The sequence below is a fragment of the Falco biarmicus genome, chromosome 5 (assembly GCF_023638135.1).
Source record: "Falco biarmicus isolate bFalBia1 chromosome 5, bFalBia1.pri, whole genome shotgun sequence".
Lineage (NCBI taxonomy): Eukaryota > Metazoa > Chordata > Aves > Falconiformes > Falconidae > Falco > Falco biarmicus.
This window is the reverse complement of record NC_079292.1, coordinates 37410888-37429679: the sequence shown is the minus strand read 5'-3', so window position 1 is coordinate 37429679 and position 18792 is coordinate 37410888. Positions and strand designations below refer to the sequence as shown.

Sequence of the window (18792 nt, the reverse complement as noted above, 5' to 3'; positions counted from 1 at the left end):
AGTGAGGCAGCAGCTTTGTAGCTGCACTCGTTTCACAACAAAATTATTTGCCTCTAATAAGAACTTCAGATATATGAAATAACAGTGTTGAATCACTGTCTGTTTATAAGAGGAGGAAGTGTGAGTGGAGTGTTACACGACGGGTAGGAAGGTGGCATTAGTAATGGATGGGGTTATAATTACTGTAAATCACTTGCAAGGTTTTTGAAAGATTCTCCCCCTCCCCCTTCATTTAAAAAGGACATTCATTGGCATGTCTTTTAGGGACCTTACTTGTGCTGGGTACAATGGGCAAAGCATACCTCCCAATTAGCCACTTTTTTCCTTATGATTATTCCCTTTCTATTTTCTGGGATGCTGAAGGGAACACATACAAAAGGAATAGGTTTTGCTAGGAGAGGATTTTGCATTTTTCTCTCCATCAAGATGTAGTGTCCGGCATATCTTTTTCTTTTATCTTAAACTCTTCCAGAACAACCTTTGTGACGGATCTTAGAGTACTGCAGCATAGTCAGAGCTGTTGCATGAGGATATGTCAAATCCACTTAAAAAGTGAGCAGGAATCGAAATATTTAACTACCCCCATGGCTCTTTTCAGGTGCTTTCTGTACTTGACAGCTCACGCATTTTACTTTGGTGTTTGTGTTACTCATTTGCTTCAGAGAAGACTCCTCTCTTTCAAGCAGAACAGACTTGCCTGACTGATCAAAACTTATTTCAGTCAAAATACTTACCAACAAACTATTTTCTTACTGTCCTCTAAATCCCCAAGAAAACATCGCACCCAATGCATTCTTCTGGCCACATGGTTGCTGCTCCTTTTGCTTGTGGGTGGTCCACAAGGTGTTCAAACACATCATAGTGCTATTGTACTGTCATGGACAAGGGAAGAGGTAAACACAGTGTTACGCACTACTGAATGGCTCCTCCAAATATGCCAGAAGTGGGGAATTCGGAACAAATGCAATACTTGCAGTTTTCAGTTACTTTGGGTCTAATTAAGTTTTTGTTTATTTGCTTGTTTATTTGAAGTTACTGAATTTTAACTCAAACCAAAGAAAGGGAGTAGTAGTAGAGGGGAAAAACCTAAATCAAATATTTGATGAAAGGCTGGGAGAGCTGGGGCTGTTTGACCTGGAGAAGAGAAGGCTCTGAGGAGACCTTATTGCAGCCTTTCAGTATAAAAAGTTTACAAGAAAGGCAGAGAGGTATTTTTACCAGGTCCTATAGTGACAGGACAAGGCTTCTGGTTTTAAACTGAAAGAGGGTAGGTTTAGATTGGATATAAGACAGAAGAAAATGGTTACAATGAGGGTAATGAGACACTGGAACAGGTTCCCCAGAGAAGCTGTGGATGCCCCATCCCTTAAAGCATTCAAGGCCAGGCTGGATGGGGCTTTGAGCAACCTGGTCTAGTGGAAGGTGTCCCTGCCCATGGCAGGGGCTTGGAACTAGATGAGCTTTAAGCTCCCTTCCAAACCAAACCATTCTGTGATTCTGTGATTCTATATTACTAAGTCATACATCGTAACGATGTTCAGAAACAGCTGCAGAGACCCACAGGGCTTGTGGTGATCCCAGTTTCAGCTCCTCGGAGGCAACAAAGATCCATTTGCCTCCAGAGGGTCAGTGCACCCACCTCACCTGGGATTGCTCGCCTTACCCAACACCAGACAGTGGGGCTCCTCTGGGCTTGGGGAAGTTCCTGCTCCCACTGACCTCAAAGTTACACAGAAATTAATAAAAATACTAAACCCACCTCTCCCTGGAAAACCCTCACACCTCATTGTTAAGTGGATTGGTCGAACTTGTGCCATCTGAAACATGCAGGAGCTCTGGTAATTTTTGGGGTGGAAGAAAGTTTCAAATTAGTTCAGTATTTCAGCTCCATTTCAAACACAGTTGATTCCTTTTAAGAATAAACCTTGGAGGTGGAACTATTGCTACTGAATCGCTGTCTCATGTGTGATAGACAGAGTGAAGCAGTACAGTCAGTACCAAGTTTCTGGTTCAGAAAATACCCTCTTTATTGTGGCTGTAACTGTAAAAGGAGAAAAATCTTTACTCCTTTACAGAATAAAGTGGTTTAAAAATTTGACTTGAATTGTGCTGAGCATTCATTTAACTTTGGAACTGTATCCTTAATCCTGCAGAAGCAAGTCTACTTGGACTGCAAATAGCTGAAACGTTTTGGAATCACAGCTTCTCTTAAGCACAGACCTTTTCCCTTCTGGTACATTTAGGCACCCTGACAAATATTTAAATGGTTTTAAAGAAAAGCAAGCTTTTGAAGAAGATGTTTCTCTTTGCTTTCTCTTTTTGGGTAATGTGGCCCCATTTGCTGCTGGCTGCGGGCAGCTTCACCTCCTCCTCTGCCCAGGCTGTCCCCAGGTAGCACCAGCAAGACCAGATACTGAAGCCAGCACTACATTTCACAGCTTCTCTGTCGATTTTGGGCACATGTGCCCAGAAGCAGATGATCACCAAGTGTGCCTGACATTTGAGCTTATCCCTATAGACCAGGCTGGAGGAGAGGTCCCTTCTGCAAAGTATGTGCTTAAAGCGCAGACTGGCCTCTCCTCGGTCCCCAGCAAAAGATCCTCCAAGAATACACCAGGAAAGAAAGTGTTATAAAGGACTTGTGAGGATGTCTGTCATATGTATCTGAACTGCTTATGAGCTGTGGCTTGGCCAGACAGGTTATGCGTGCTAAACCCTCTGAAAAATTCACCTTTCCATGGAAAGATTTGTGAACAAGGCTGTTCTTGTGCTCTAATGGGCTATGTGGAAAGGGATTAAAATGCAATTTCTGAAACCAGTATAAATAATATAATATGTTATTCTAAGCCAAAAATATAAAGTGGGGGGGGTTTTAACTTTGAATTGTGATGGTTCATTTAAATTAATATCGTTTAATGTTGTGCATTTTAGAAAGCCACAGAGGTAAGCAATAAATCTACTCAGATCTGCATGTATGCATTTTCCAAACCCTGCTGTTCTTCTAACCCATTTGTTCTGTGCCCAGTTCAGCTTTGCATCGTTGTTGAGTGTTGGTAAACTTGCACAGCTGTGCTGGGCAGCCACCTCCAGCCAGGGACTGAGGACCATGCAAGTAGCCACGCTCCAGCAGGAGCTGGGTGCTGGGAGCCATGTGCGAGTGACTGGCCTCTAGCTCCTAGTGACCCTGTCAGAGAGCTGCAAGAATAAATAAACAACTGAGATTCATTTCACCTGAGAGGTTTTTTTCAACTAGATGCTTTTTCATTTAAAGCATCACGTGAGTAAATCTTGCTAGCACATTTTAGAGGTGGAGGTGTCACTGGTTCAATCATGATCTTAAGGTTTGGCTATGACCTGGCTAATCATAGCACCTCGTCACCTCACTGAACATGATGTCATATTCACACTGCAAGACCTGTGGGATTTAGTAGGATTTAATCCCTTTTATGGATGAGAGCACTTTCGGCTAATGCCATTTCTTTAGACTTGAGCTGAAATGACTGCAAGACCCAGAGCTGCCCTGAAGCCATGGCTCTGAGCGATGCCTTGACAAGCCTCAGTGCAGTGCCATGGGCAGGGCGGGCACTGGAGGAATCCTGGCATAACTTTAGGTCATTTCATGCAGCTCCGGCTCTGCCACTGCCAGATCTCCCTCAGGATCTGCAAGTAGAAATTTTTTCCATAGTGGGCAAACTCAGTAGAACAGGTGATGTAGAGAAGTCAGAGGGAGGGAAAGGTAACAAGTCTGTCCAGCAGAAACAAAGCTGCAGTGTTTGAACTAACAGCACTAGGTCTGGCCAAAGCTTTGAGCCTGGTTTTTGGAGTTTGAATCTCACAGGCAGCGAGTCATCTGGAACAGCTCTGATTTTTTTTTCCTTAATATTCTTTGAAATATAGTTGAAGCTGGAAGAACAACTGGACCATGCACTCACACCACATGGAGAAAGTGTGTCCAGTCCTGGCAGCCAGTGCTCTCTCCCAGTCAGAAACACCCTGTGAGCATCACCCGGTGTGCACAGTGCTGCTGGCCCGCTGCTACCCCAGCAGCACAGCCACAGCCCTCGCTTTGCAGGCGGTAGTGAAGGTATGCTGCTAACTCATACAGAACACAAGCAAGAAAAGACCCAAATTATCTCCAGCTCCCAAAGAGACAAGTGAAGAGGCATTAAAAGTAATATATTTGAAATCAAGTGACATAATTGAAGTTAAAGGGATGTAATTTTGTCAGTTGCTTAAACTGGGATTTCTGGGATAGAGCTGTAGTGATTTAACATCTTATGGTCTTTTATCAGTTTGACCATCTCATAGCTGCTGCTCACAAATGCAACTTTTGGCATCTCACTCTGGCTAACTACAGACTTTCCAAAGCTGTCATTGAAAAGGCAGTTTCTGTCTGACCTATTGTAGTAGATTGGTATTTTTGTCTTTTCTTGTTATGTTTAACTATTTTTTTCATCTATGGCACATGCATTTGGTTTTCCCATACATGTATCCTGTCCAGTGAGAAGGCATGATAAATTCTGTAGTTTATTTTCTAATGGCAAAATTGCTTCCAACTTTCTACTGGACTTCCTCTGAGGAATGAAAGTCTTCCTTTATCATTGCCAGATATCACAGACTTTGACTTAAAACTCCTCTGACATGGGGGACTGCCTCTACACAGGAAACTTCATGCTCACCCTGACATTAAAGGCAAAGTGGTGTAAAATTTGCATGTAGAAAGTTGATGTTATTTAAGAAAAAGAGTTGTGTTACAGTGGGCACTTTGAGGAATATTTTTTCCTTTTGTAACTTTTCCAACTGTATTCTTCTAATGTTTAATGATCTTTCCAAAAATCAGTGGTGAAACTCTGAAAACAAAGCAGCAGCATTTAGTGCCTTTGCAACAAGAAGCAAAATAAGTTACTCCATATAAAAGAATGCACTTGCTATTTTTAAGGAAGCACTTTCTAAGATATTGACAGGAGCAGAAAAAGTTCAGCCAAAATATCTGAGGAATTTAAAGTAAGAAATTTCTGTGCTTTTTACTGTAGCACGTGGCCAATCACTTAGGCCAATCTTTGCTACAGAAAGAGCAAAAAGCTGGCAAATGTGACATCCATGTTTGTACACATCTCCTGGGCATCCCTGGAGATACAGAGCAGTTACACGCTTAACCTCAGTCTCATATTGATTTCCTCTTTTCATCACTTTTAAAGGAAAATTCTCAAAAAATGTTTCCTTCCTCAACACCTCCCCTGGGTTTTCATCACCAAAGTGTCTTCCCCTGTGCCTCAGGCTCCCTGTTTTGGGAAAGCACTGATGGAGGGCAGAGGCTGAGCTCTTTTCCTGCCCCACAGACACTTTTGCTGGTCCCAGCGAAGGAAAAAGCCCAGTTCACACCAGCAGCTGGTATTTTGCCACCCAAGGGCCCCATGCCCCAGGCTTCCCGCAGTCCCCTGGCAGGTCAGAGAGGTGCCAAGGGGTCCCACAGGAGACATGAGCCTGAGGGATGGGGGCCCACCACTTCAGAGCCCACCAGCCGTAGCTGTTACACATCCGTGCTAAGAAAGCTCCTTCTTCAGCAAACCTGAGCTGTTTTGCTGCCATCCCAGAGAAGGAAATCAGGCAAGCGGCCAAACCACCTTATTCAGGCTGTTTCTTGCTATTGCCCTGGGTGTAATGGGGACTGGCCTGGCCCTGCCTCTCCTTTTCCAGCCGCGTTTCTGCCTGCACCGCAGCCGCGGGGCTGCAGCCATGGATGGTGATGGGAGGTTGGTCTCCTGGTGGATCAGTCTTGCTGGGCAGCATCTACAGTCCCACCACACGAAGGATCATGTAAAAATGGATCCTTAGAGATCTGTCCTCCCTCTCTATCTGGCCTAAGCAAGTCTTTTTACTCGGCCTACAGGTCAACTGGACTAAATCAGACCAGCAAAGTCAGATTAACAAACTGGACTTTTTCCTTTGTAACTCAAAACCTCTTACTCATTAAGATTAATTTTATGCCCCAAATTTTGTGTTTGGTTTTTGTTTGTTTTGGTTCTTTAATTTATGTCCCAGATAATAAGGTTCCCAGAACAGCAATATAGCAAGGGTCCGTAATTATTGGTTGAAGTGGATATTGTCCTTTGGCACACAGAGAAACCATTTTCATTGCTTCCTAGCCACAGCACACTGCAAACTGTGTGGCCCTTGACTGTTGCAAAAGGCAGCACCCAGCCTTCTACAGTCTGAACACAACACAACACGGGACCATCGCTCTTGAACTGGAAACATCACCAGAGCTGCACTGTAATCTGCTTGGACAGAGGCTCTGAGGAGAATACCCTGGGTACCAGCAGCACCACGAGCAGGGTGAACCAGCTTGGCGTGGCTGGCTGGCCGTGCAGGGCAGGAAAGGAGGGCATGGTGGAGGGCAAACACAGGGAAGAGGAACACCCTGGCCCTTGCCGCTATCCCCTCCCATGCAAAGGCAGCAGAAGAAGTTGCTCTTCTGAAATATTTTTAAGAGCTGTGGGGCTAAAAGCATGAGAGGGAAACCAGCTCCACTGTGCCACTGTTTTATGAGGGTGCTCTAGAAAAGCCATCAGGCCAACCCAGCGCTGACAAGACTGCAGCAGGCCACACAGAGCAGTACTCGAAAAACTAAAGCAGCATCTTTATTTTATATATAACTGTCAGTATAAAAAGTTTATTACATATGAGCTATTTTGTTTACAATATATTATATTGCTTCAAGCTGATGCAGAAAGTTCATACATTATAGTTCTACTTTGTTTACAATATATTACGTTGGTTAAATGGCACCACTGCAGGGTACTTTTAATACTCAGTACTTTGCAAAACTCTAAGGCCAAAAATAATATTGAATTGAATTATTCAGTTTTTAAATTAAGCAACTTATTTATTTTTCTTAGGGAAAAGTCTAAATACACAATAGCAAAAATGCAAAGTGCACCTTTCTTTTGTCTTAGGCAAATTAAATCTGTAGTCATTGGAATTATTCAGGTTAGCATCTACAAGGTTTTCTGCTTGAATATTGTTACTTAATTTTTGGAAAACATTTGCAGCTATATAATCAAAAAAGGAAGTTTAAATGTAACTGAAGTATAGTACAAAACACCATCCAAAGCACTGAAAGAAGCCTATATAATCATGCTATAGAAGTATTTATAAAACTTAAAAGGAATAGTAAATATCAGCTCAGTGGTTTATAATGAAGCTAATAAAATTCCAGCTGGTAATCTTAACTGTAATGAACAGCGTTTTAACATTCAATCCATGAGAGGTTAATGAAGGCTATGAACTTTGTGTAACATGAACCGTTTCAGATGTTGGAATTCACCAGATATAATTGGATTCGGGCGGAACATGCCTCTCCTCGGCCCTTTTCGGCAAAGGCACGTGCTGCCTGTGCTTGCTGCCTTCTGGCCTCAGGGCGCTCAGACCGCTGGCTCCGTACCCTGGAAAATTATCCATTTCAAAAGAAAAGAAACTACAGAAGTGGGCTCTCGATCCACAGCTAATATTTCAAGTGGAAACAGTCTCCCACTTTCGAACAAAGGATTTTGCTATGCTTTAGGCAAGTGTTCGCCCCTCTCTGTGCCCCCCAGGATGGATGAGGTGCTGCCAGATGAAAAGATGGTCTTGCCTCTCCAGGGAGGCCAGGGGACCATCAGCATGCCCAGGCTATCACTCAGCCCTGCGTTCACGCATGCACAGCCCATGCCAGGTGGTAAAAGTCATCCTATCTGCCAGTGACGGGCTCTAAAGAGGGGTGTAAGCATCCCCCCGGGGAGACCCTGCACCAGCTCAGCTTGGCTTTGGTTTATGGCTGAATGCAAAGATAAAGAATAGCAGCAACAATAAACACTTAAGCAGGGGGGGGGGGGCGGGGAAGCAGTCTGAAACAGGCTTAGTGGAGCTGCTTTGTTGTGGAAAATGAAAACGAACAATAAAAATGAAATTCATAGTATGAAGTTGTAATTATTTATAGTTTCACTTACCCATCTCATTATTTAAAGTTCATGGAAATGATTCTGAAATTAAAACTGAGTCCCCTGTTCAAGCTTTTTAACCACTTCTTTTTAAGAAAACAGTTTTTCCAAGGAGCCATTCATTTGATGGACTATGAAGCAAGTCTCTCAAATTAACTATACATCTCCTGCCAGCATCAGATGTTTCATTTTAGTTGAAAAGAGAGAATTCAGTGTGTGCACTTGTATGTGTAATTTAAACCCTACATGGGCATTTAAAATGGGGCTGAATTTTACCCAAATGGCCTATTCTCAGTTTCCTTGCTGTATACAAAGAGAGTTTTGCAGTGCTAAACTCAGCAGGACTGTACCCAAACTCCATGTAACGAAGACTGGAAAGCCTTGGAGCTGACAACAATGCGTTGACTCCTCATAACAAGCCAGTTATGAGTTTTGGTTTTGTTGTACAGGTAATTACTTCTTTGGGGATGGTCAGCCATGGTACATATTTTTTTTCACTTCCTATCTGAGTCCTTTATAAGAAGAGTATAACAGGAAGAAAAAGTTCATCTTGAACTTACGAATTGAAGTTCATACTGGTTCATTTCCATGTTCCTTTTTTCTAAACATAACTTATATTAATGGTATTTCTCCTTCAGAGAATGGCATGGATACTTAAACACAGGTCCACTAACTAACAGCACAGAAGTGGACTCCCCAAACCTAATTTCCACAGCAAAATCCATTGCAGTTAGATAATTCTCATTTTTTAATGAAACAACTATATTTATTCTAATACATTTTAATGTGATACAAATCACGAGCATCAACAGCATTTGATAACAATGAACATTCAGTTGATGCTGCAATGTAAAGGTCACATTTCTAATGGCTAATTGGTGGGTTTTAGGGCTGCAAAATTGTTTAACTTTTTTATTATTGAAACTTAAAACACGAAATGTGAATTGTTAGCTAACAGTGATAAACATTAATACCTCATGGGAGGATATACAGAATGTGTCTTGAAAATCTGCTAATACAGCACTTTTGCACACGAAATATAAAATTAAATCTGAAGTTCTTACTGGATATATACAACTGTTTTTCAAATAATTTTATAGTGCTATTAGAAACCCATTGAAATGATCAATTGCTTCAGTAGGTGTCAAATGGACCAATTAGCACAACTGAAATTCATTTTGAGGACTTTTAACTTTGCTTTGGGATAATATATTTTGTAACCTGTGGAGCACGGGTGGGAAGAGGAGGAGAAAACTCTTAAGTCAGTAAGCATAGATCTTGCACAACTCTTCAAGTTTTCCCCAAAGTTTCTAAAAGACACTGCATTTTTTTTAAGTTTTAATCAGCTTTAAAACCTGGCCGAGTTTTATTTCTAAAAATGCCTACCCAACATTTTAATGCTAGCTGACATTATTGAGAAGTACTGAAAGATTTTAGATCCCTTCCACACTATGAGTGGAAGACACACAAGGTCATCTAAAAATCTGGTTGATACCAGACTCCGGAATTTCTAACACAAGGGTGATCTTGGCAAAACACTTTCAAATGATTCTGAGGTTTTTTTAAGTAGTTAAAATGATGGAGTATTAAAAATCTTTGGTTTATGGTTTGAATTAAAGGAAAAATGGAGTGCAGTATCATTAATTATGCTGGAAAGGCTCCTGAAGCAGCCATTTCTGTGTAGCATCGGATGTGTAAGACCCCCAGCACGGACTCTTGAGGTTTGTTTCTCACTTACTTTTATTGCAGTGTCTCCCGTGCCAGCCTTCTTTGCACTGGCATTTGTTGGGCTCAACACAGGTGCCGTACAGGCCACAGCCAGGTTCGCAGACAGCTGTAAGAAAGTGAGCACGTACGCCTGACTTTCGGCATTTCATCCAGAGACAGAGTTATATATTTGCTCTTCCTGCTGTTCCTCACGATGGGTTGGTCCTGGCATGGGCTGGGGCTCTCACAGTAAATCTGTGCCTTTGCACTGAGTATGTACAGAGCCTCGGAACAGTTCACCCCCTCGTCACCTGCAAGGTCTGGCTCTGTCACTGGCAGAGAGCAGCAGAGCTGAGCATCCTCCTAAACCAGCAGGCGAAGGAGAGTAGCCCCCAGCACCCCTCTCACAAAGTGCTCCCATTGGATTTTAACTTTGCAATGTATTGACATTTTATTAAGCATTTCTCTACTACTAACTGCTATTACTGAGGTGATACATTGCTGTTTTATAGAAACTCAGAGTACAAAAGAGACTGCGAGGAGGCTTTTGTAAAAAGACATTTCTAGTTTCGTAATTCCCTTAAGTCTGGTGTATGCTGTATGTCCAGTAAGTAAATTAACCTGAAGAACTTTGACAAGAAACAATTCATGCTCACATTATGTAAAAACATACTGTACAGCCAGCTTGATGCTCCTACAACAAGGACCGATGGAGTGGCTTTGGTACTTACGTTTTGAACACAGGTCTCCCTGGTAGCCTTTGGAGCACTTGCATTTATTCTTACCAGTACATTTGCCTCCATTTCGACAGGGCTGATGGCATTTACCTAGAAATTGAAAACATGAAAACAATTGTCTTAGTCCCCTGCACCTATTGGAGACAAGTGTCTGAGAAGCCTGCCTTGTACCCCAAAAAAGCCTTGGATCCTGGTGTAAGAGTGCACACTATGGATCCATCAGGAAGACTCTGCTGCAAGTCTGTGCTTCCAATTTATGTGTGTTCTTATGCTTTGAAAATACAGCAATAATTGGGCATGGCCAAAGCCCATGTGTCCATACAGTTTCTGTCTCAATTTGTGCCACTCAGACTCCACAGAGTCCTGCCTGCAACCGGTCAGTATTGCCTCCTGCTCTCCTTGCCCTTCATTGAGACAGCACTTAGTGTTTGCAAGTGGGATCCATACCCAGGGGGCACAAGCAGAAGCAAATCTGGTGGTGTCCCAGAGAGATTTTAAGCAACAGGATGCTCAGGCACTGACAGGCACAGCTGCTACTTGCAGACAATAAATAGATTGGCTGGGCCAGTTGGCTTGTAACAAAAGGCTGTGGAGCACCATGGTGGTGTGGATGGTGCAACAAGGGCTGTTCCACACCACAGCTCAGAAACCAAAGGCACATTAAAAAAGCATGCCCTTCTTTCCTGTTTGCAAAGAACAGAGCATCTTTGGTAACAGTAATTAGAACTGACAGATCTTTGTCAAGGCTTTTGGTCTGGAAATCGCTTTCCCTCACATTCACACGTTGCCAAAGGAAGAGTCTGGGTCTGCCGGCACGGTTGGAGGAAGGTCTGTTTGGCCCTGGCTCACCTGGGGCGACGCCAACCAGCCATCCAGGTTGGTGGAGGAGATCCACACCCAAGCTCCTGCTGGGCCTGACCCGCACCGAGGGCATTCCTCAAACTTAACGTCAAGTCTCCCATTGCTAGAACTCATCTGCGTTATTGAACTAATTAAATCTTCACTCATCTCTAGGAAGGGCAAGCACAGTGCCCACAAGTCAGGTCACCCTCAGGCCAAGGAGACTCACTGCCACGTCCCTGTGTGCTCTCGGGCCTCTGGGAACTGCACCCTCAGTCCCTTGCCTCCTTGGTGGCCATATGTCCCAGTGCAGCTTTTCTCAGTGTTTTCCAAAAACCTTTTTTCATCTTTTCTAATCCCACAACACTTTACAGATTCCTCAGAACAGAGGGAAAAAAAGCCCTTCCTAGACTTAGCACTATTATTTACCTGAACCTGTGAGCAAACAAAAGCTGGAACCTGGGACAGCAAACTGCTTCCTTTCCTTTCCTTTTTCTTTTTTTTTTTTAAAAAAAGGATGTTAACTGGGACCTGCACATGAGAATTGAAGCATCAACGCTGGCTTGCTGTGCTGAAAACCTCAACAAATGCACTCATCTCGTGATCACAGACTGCCCCCTTGGGAGCTCAATGCCCCAGACAGCGCCTGCTCAGCTTAACCCCAGCAGACTTCTGTGATGCATGTGTGTATCATCAATATAAAAGAAACATTTGTTCCTAATGTGCATAATTATTTTAATAGCCCTGAAACGAGCTTCAAAAGCAGCCAACAGAACAAAACATGCTAAGGGGACTTTGCGCAAAAGCACAATTTCCCTGCAGAAGAGAGGAAACCTTCAGGTATTTTAATTTTCAACCATGTGGAACCCAAGTACTTAATGACCAAAATGAGCAATGCTAAGGAAATCCATGAATTTTCCTAGTTCTTGAAGAAAATCTGGGGAATATGGGTCAAAGGGTGTGATACCAACTTCCACAGAGTTGCATTAGGTAAGCATTTGGCTCAGCACAGCTCGGTTAACTTTGGACTAAGGTATTTTCACAGAACGAAGGAGGGAGTAATAACTCTCTCTGTTATTGACTGAGAAATGGAAAAAGCAACAAAACAGTTGGTGACAAATGGGGGAGGAATCCAAACCAAAATAAAACTCTCTGGACTCAAACTGAAACACTAATTAGAGACAATGCATAACTATAGCTAGAAAAAATCTGGAAGACTGTGAATGCTTATTAGTACTGTAGACTGGGTCCAGTACATTTCCCAGGAGTCTTACAGGGTGATTCAACTATTAGACAAGTACTCAAAATCTTTAAACATTATAAAAATAAAAAAAAAGAACTTTGCAGTTTTCAGAAGATGGTTTTCTGCCTGTTGAGAAGTTTTCTCCCCTTGTTATTTAAAGACCCCCATGACTGAATGTAGCTGGCCCTGGATCTAAGAAAAGAGACCAAGTAGTGCTTCTCCGGTTTTCTAAGACTCATCTAGCATTTCTTGCAGTCTTTACTTTTGTGCTGGCACTGGGGCAGTGCCCAGAAGTGGTAGCAGACATCAATCACAGTGTAATAATTGCCGTCCTCACTTTACAAAAACCAAGGCAAGTCCATAGCTTTCCTTGCTCTCATCGACATGATCCCAGTTTAGCCCTTAGCATACTGTGAACCTGAAAATTTTTTTCTTTCTTTTGTACAGGAACTATTTTACTGTCTGTGTTTAATTTAATTTGAGTTGCAGAGAGAAGCCTTTGAAAGCAGCCAAAGTCAGTTGCACCTATCCCAAGCAGCAGTAGACAAGGAGCTTGAGCCCCTCGGACAGATCGGTTAAATGGATTACCCTTGATTGTACATGCCGTAGAATTGGTTGTAAGAATTCTCCTCAAAAAAACACCACTGACATAAAATACACGTGTCTCAAACTTTGAACCAAGCCTTACTCATCATCTGAAGAATAACAACAAAGTTGACTTCTTGGGGACAGAAGAGAGAAATGGGGTCCCATCAGTGTCAAATTCGAACTAGATGTAAGAAAGGTAAATTCAGTGGAAACCCACACTATTGCCCTTGCTGCCATCTGATCTAAATTTGTACCTGAGGACAACCTCTGTAAATTTAATAACAATAAAGCTTTGCTGCTTCCGTTTGGCTCAAGTTTTGGTGAGTTGAAAAGGAGTTGCAAAATGCCTTGTAAATGCATAAAGATATGGTGAAACATTTACATACATTTACTATTTATCTACACATAAATACTGAGCAAAATATAGGTCCTATAGTACCTGTGTTCTTTCTTTGCACAGTAACTAATTTCTTGTCCTGTACTGGCTGACAGCATGTTAGAGTTTGTTCCCATGTGTCTCCAAAGTATTCGATGATAGAAATTTCGTAACTGTGAGAAAAGCCTGTCTCTACTATGCATGTTAAGAAATCAGCTCTTATGTATCCCAGGCCAAATGCTGTTCTCCGTGCTCCTGTGAAGGTTCTGGGGAACCTCAGTGAGATTATTTACAGGAGGGGAAGCTCCAGGCACAGCGTCCTATTAGAAGCTTTAAGCCCAGAAAGAACAACCTGGGTGTACATTGTCAAAACCAAAATGCTCATACTCTATTCGTGTGGGGAACTATAGAATTAATCCAATTTAACAAAGCTGTGAGAAAACCATTCTTTTAGTGAGATCAAATACCTGACAGCTGACCTCCCAGGTCTGTTCCAGCCTAGCCTTATCTCCACCCCCAGCTTTACACAGCAGACTTAGATCAACCATGAGCTAAAATATTTTGAATTGCTTTGATGCTAAACTTCTGAAAATAGCAAGTCTTTTGATGTTTGTGACACAAATTTTCAAGTTGCCATGTGAATGCAACTTAATAGGTTATATGAAAGCTCTCAGCTCTTACGGTTAAGTCCTCCCTTTGCCCCAAACCCTTTCATTCCCAACTTACATTAGCCCTTTTGGAGGTGCGGGCTCAAACCTAATCTGCTGTGCCCAAGTCTGAATTGCTGTAACGTTTGAAAATAGCTGCTCCACATGGGCTTGGCACAGCAGCAAATCTGTCTGCACACTTACTTGCTTGCATACTTACAGCTTGAGGGCTGTTACCAAGCCCAGTTACAAGTAAAACCAAAACAAGGTAGGGGATGAGACAGTCTAGCAATGAGTCAAATTTATCAGTAGGAAACTCATTTGGAGGCATGGGGCATCTGACTCTCTGAGCCGCTCAACCTGCTGTGTGAGACCTTCGCTGTGAGCCCCGCAGAGGCAGGTCACACATCATCACTCAGACACTGACATCAGGAGAAGCTGATGTAAGTGAAAGCAAGCACACGGAGATGCTACTCACTGATTTCACATTGGTCTCCTTCATAGCCTGAAGGACAAATGCATTTTCCCAGATAGAAACACGTTCCTCCATTGAAACAGGTTGTTGTACAGTTTGCTGAAACAAATAAAACAGGAATGAGCTAAGTCACTGTATGAATTCAATCTGACCTGACCTTAATGTTTTCTGCTGCTTATCATAAACAAACATTGAGTAGGTTTTAAAAAGTTGCATTAACATCTTTTCATCTAGTTTACAAAGCAAGGCTGAAATGCAGTTTTTCCTACATAATACTTTACAGGGGCACACACACAAGTCAATACAGAAAGAGATGAGTTAACAACACAGCAATGAGATCCGCAAGGACAGATTGTGTTACATCTTTACCAGTCCTCACATGTAAACCTCGTTGGAGGATCACTATTGCTATTGAAACTGCCGGTGTCTGGTAAAAGGAGCACAACCTAAGACTGGAAATTACTTCTACAAGAGGATACTTTGCTACAGTTCTTAATTAATGCTTTGACTAGAAAGAAACCTTTATAAGTTTTTGTCGTGTGGTGACATAGATGCAAATGCTGTGTCTCTCACCTGCCGAATTACTTAACACTGTGTTAGACGTGACTTTCCACCATACAGCTGGGATTCACATTAATCCTTCAAGACATCCAGAGCATTTCATTACAGTGCATTTTTGAAACATTTTTCAAATGTGGTAAAAGTCTCATCAAGGACCAGATACAAGTCAGAAGGCCACTGACAACAACAGTTTGTGCAAGCATACCTAAAGGCCTAGGAAGGCTCCCATTACTCTGCTGGAAAGTCTGCTAGGACCTTTTGCATTTAGTCTTTACTTCATATAGTTCTGCAACAATAAATGCAACGTGATGTTCTGTAATTTGCTCTGCCATGAGCAGGTCACGTGTATTTCTGCAGGCAACTACTTCTGCTTTCCCATGTGGTAGCTTGCACTCTTCCAAATTACTGTTCTGACCAGTGACTGTTCCTTTTTATCCTTCCTGAGCCACAATGCAGCAACAAAAGATGAACAGCCTGCTTATTTTTTCATGTGTCCAGATGCAACAGATTAATGTACTAATTAGTAAAACTAATTTTACTCCAGGAAACTAGAGTTCAACTAGAGATCATTTTTTCTCCTAGGCCAGAAATACAAGTGAATTTTGTGGTAGGTCCCACAGCTTGCAGTGGATTAATTAAAGCAGTTATTTAAATTACCCTTCACAGAGCTGGTGTATATGGATGCCTGCACATCCAGCTGTGAAAGCACTGCAAATTCCTATATTCTTCCAGCAGCTGCCAGGTTGTGCTAGAGCATCTATTTGAACAATCATTAAACTTCTAAAACTTACTTCATTACTTGCCTGACCTTCCAAAATCCACTCCTAAAGGGAAACTAACACAGGTGAATAAAGAGAGGCTGCTGGACAGGGAGCCTGGGGGGTTTTGCTTCAGTTACCTTTGTCGCAGTTGATGCCATAGAACCCTGGGGGGCAGATGCAGAGGCCGGGTGTAATGCAGAGCCCACCGTTCATGCAGCGAGGAGCACACAGCACTGAGGAGCAGGAAGAACAGAAAAAACATGGCTGGCATCGTAGCAACTGGCTATTTAAATACACTGCACTTTGACTCCTTAAGCTACTTTTCCTTCTGCTGAACGTACTAAGTCACCTTTGCAAAGCATCTTCGTTAGCGGTTTAAACCAGTTACATCTCTGGTTTGTATCTGGCAATTTTTATATAGTGTTACTAGAAAAGTGAAGACTAAATTAAGTTCAAATCTGGTTCCATATGTAAGCAGGAGTTGCCTCTTGTACAGTTTAACTCCAAACAGGGTAGAGCAAAGTGCCTACCTACACCCTCTGGGTATCTGAAATCCCCCAGACCAGTCCTCTCTATAACTGGGCTGGTGCTGCAGCTGGTGCCTCAGCTCTGCAGACAGGGCTGTCTCTTCAGGGGCTGTGCTCAGAGGTGTCCCAGCTGGGTCCCCAAGTAGGCTTTACAACGAACCCTCCTTTCTCCCTCTGCACACCTGATCATAAGCATGGCTACCTAAGTTAGGCTAGGGAAGCCTGATGCGTGGACTGCTTTTGGTGGCCAAACTGTCCTGCATGCACCTTCTCCAGAGCCCCAGCACTCTCCCAAGACTTCTCTGCACTTGTGGCCGTCCCTCAAGGCTCTTCCATGGAGGCATCTCAGGGGGCAATGCTTCATTTCGTGGCTGCCCACAACTGGTACATGCAGTGAGGCTGGGTCCATACTCGTGAGTTAAACAGCGCCCAGGCACGGGGCTAAGTGGGGGCACAGGACCATCCACCTTGTGAAACCGTCGGTGCTGTTCTTGGCACAGCTTCATCTCTGGAAGACTGGCAAACCCTCCTGGGCATGGCCCTGGGGCAAGCGGTAGCCATGTCCTCCTCCCAGCAAGGAGTTTGAAGGGGGGATGGCTTTTGAGGGTGAGAGTGTTTATTAAACACACAAATGTAACCTGTGCCATGCCAGGTGGCCCCCAGGCCAGAGAACAGTCCCTGATCCTTTGTGCTTAATATTTTGGAAGTAGCTACAGTGTCTAGAAGTGAAGGATGGCATTGGAGTAGGATGCCTATGGGGATGGTTTGCTCCATCTCAGGTCACCTGGAAGAGGGTCTGCCATAGATGAAGGAGGAAGAGATAGAAAGAAGAGCTAGTTTCCTCGCTGAGTCACACCAGTTTCCTGGTCCTTCACTCCTAGAATGTCATTTGGGGCTATTAGTCACTAATGGAAGGGAAAAGGAGACTCTTTCCTTCATCTTCCCACCCTCATTGTCAGCCTGCCTCTAAATTATATCTTATCTTCAAATAAACAAGCACAGAACAACTAAAGTCCTGTGCTTTGTTTCCCAGCTAGTCCTCATTAGCAGAAGAATTTTATTTGATCTTTTTGCTAAATGGATTCCCTGTGATTAAGGATCACTTAACTATTGTGTCAGTTTTTGTTAAAAGCAATCTCAGAAAACATTTTTCTTGTAAGCAATTAATGTTTCCATTAGACCATGGACAATAATAGTAATTCTCTTACATATGCGGACTCAAAATATATGAAATCTTCAGAATATGCCTTTCTTGTTTTTAGGAGAGGCTACAGTGCAGTAGCTACAGTTTTTTTGAGATTATGGCAAAGACGACAATTGAGAAGATCTTTTAAAAATTACCTTGCTCACAGTGAGGCCCATAAAATCCACCTGGACATTCACAGACATGTCTTTCGTTGCAAAACCCTCCGTTTCTGCATCCTCCTGGACACTCCGCTTCATAAAACATAATGACAATCTTAATTTAATATTCTATACTTCATCTGTCAGTCAACTCTTTGTAGGATCAATATATTCCTTTGACATAACAGTAAAAATATTTCCTGACAGACAGGCAAATGCTCACAAAAATGGGAGTTCAGCTAAGACCTCCTCAAGAGAAATTACTTTCTTTTTTGTTAGTCTACAAATACAGGTTTCATCACATGTTCAAAGGCAGGATGTGCTTCTCCACAGACTGTGCATTTCCATTGCTCTGCTGTTCTGTAAGTGCATGAGCAATGTGGATGCTCTGCTCAGTCCAGCACTTTCTCCTCTGTGTGGAAATGAGTAGGCAGCTCAGTGCAGGACTTGCATCGCTGGTTAGACCTGCCCTCAGTATGCAGGACCAGTCTCAGCTTCTGCAGCCTTAAGTAGACTGCACTGCAACTTGCATTGCATTAATTGCTACATCTGTTACTACTGAGGTAAGGGTGATGAAATCTCTAGTCAAATGAAAGAACCAGCTTCAAGGCTAAATGAAAGAAGGCCAGAAAGGAAGATGAAAGCATTCCTGCACAGTGGTCCTATATCATCATCTGACTTATTCATATCTCAACGATTGATCAAACACTGGTAAAAGCATTTGGCAACACTGGCTGGATTATACAAGGACAAGAAATACCTCTGGGTACTACCACCATCCCCAAAACACCGGAGTCCATTGAACAAGAGGCAAACAGAATCGAACCCTATGGAACCCCATGAAAACATGACTGCTTGGCAGAAACACAGTTACGCAAAACCACCTTCCCAGCTCTCTCACAGGGAAGGAGGCAGGCAGGAGAGGCTCCCAGCTTTCATTAGAAAAACTTAAATTCACTAGTGATCAGTGGTACCAGGGCCACAGGGCAGGTTTAGCAGAGTAGGCC

At 43.0% G+C, this 18792-nt stretch overlaps 1 protein-coding gene across 1 annotated transcript in view; it reads right to left on the bottom strand.

Annotated features, from left to right (window-relative positions):
* Positions 1-6619: 6619 nt before the first annotated feature.
* WIF1 (WNT inhibitory factor 1) overlaps positions 6620-18792 on the bottom strand; it is a 43782-nt gene continuing 31609 nt past the window's right edge. The window contains exons 5-10 of the mRNA XM_056342041.1: positions 17783-17878; positions 16052-16147; positions 14596-14691; positions 10418-10513; positions 9718-9813; positions 6620-7445 (exon numbers count right to left, since the gene is read on the bottom strand). Of these exons, the coding sequence (XP_056198016.1) occupies positions 7324-7445; positions 9718-9813; positions 10418-10513; positions 14596-14691; positions 16052-16147; positions 17783-17878 (602 nt within the window). The 3' untranslated portion in view covers positions 6620-7323. The remainder of the gene's footprint in view (positions 7446-9717; positions 9814-10417; positions 10514-14595; positions 14692-16051; positions 16148-17782; positions 17879-18792) is intronic.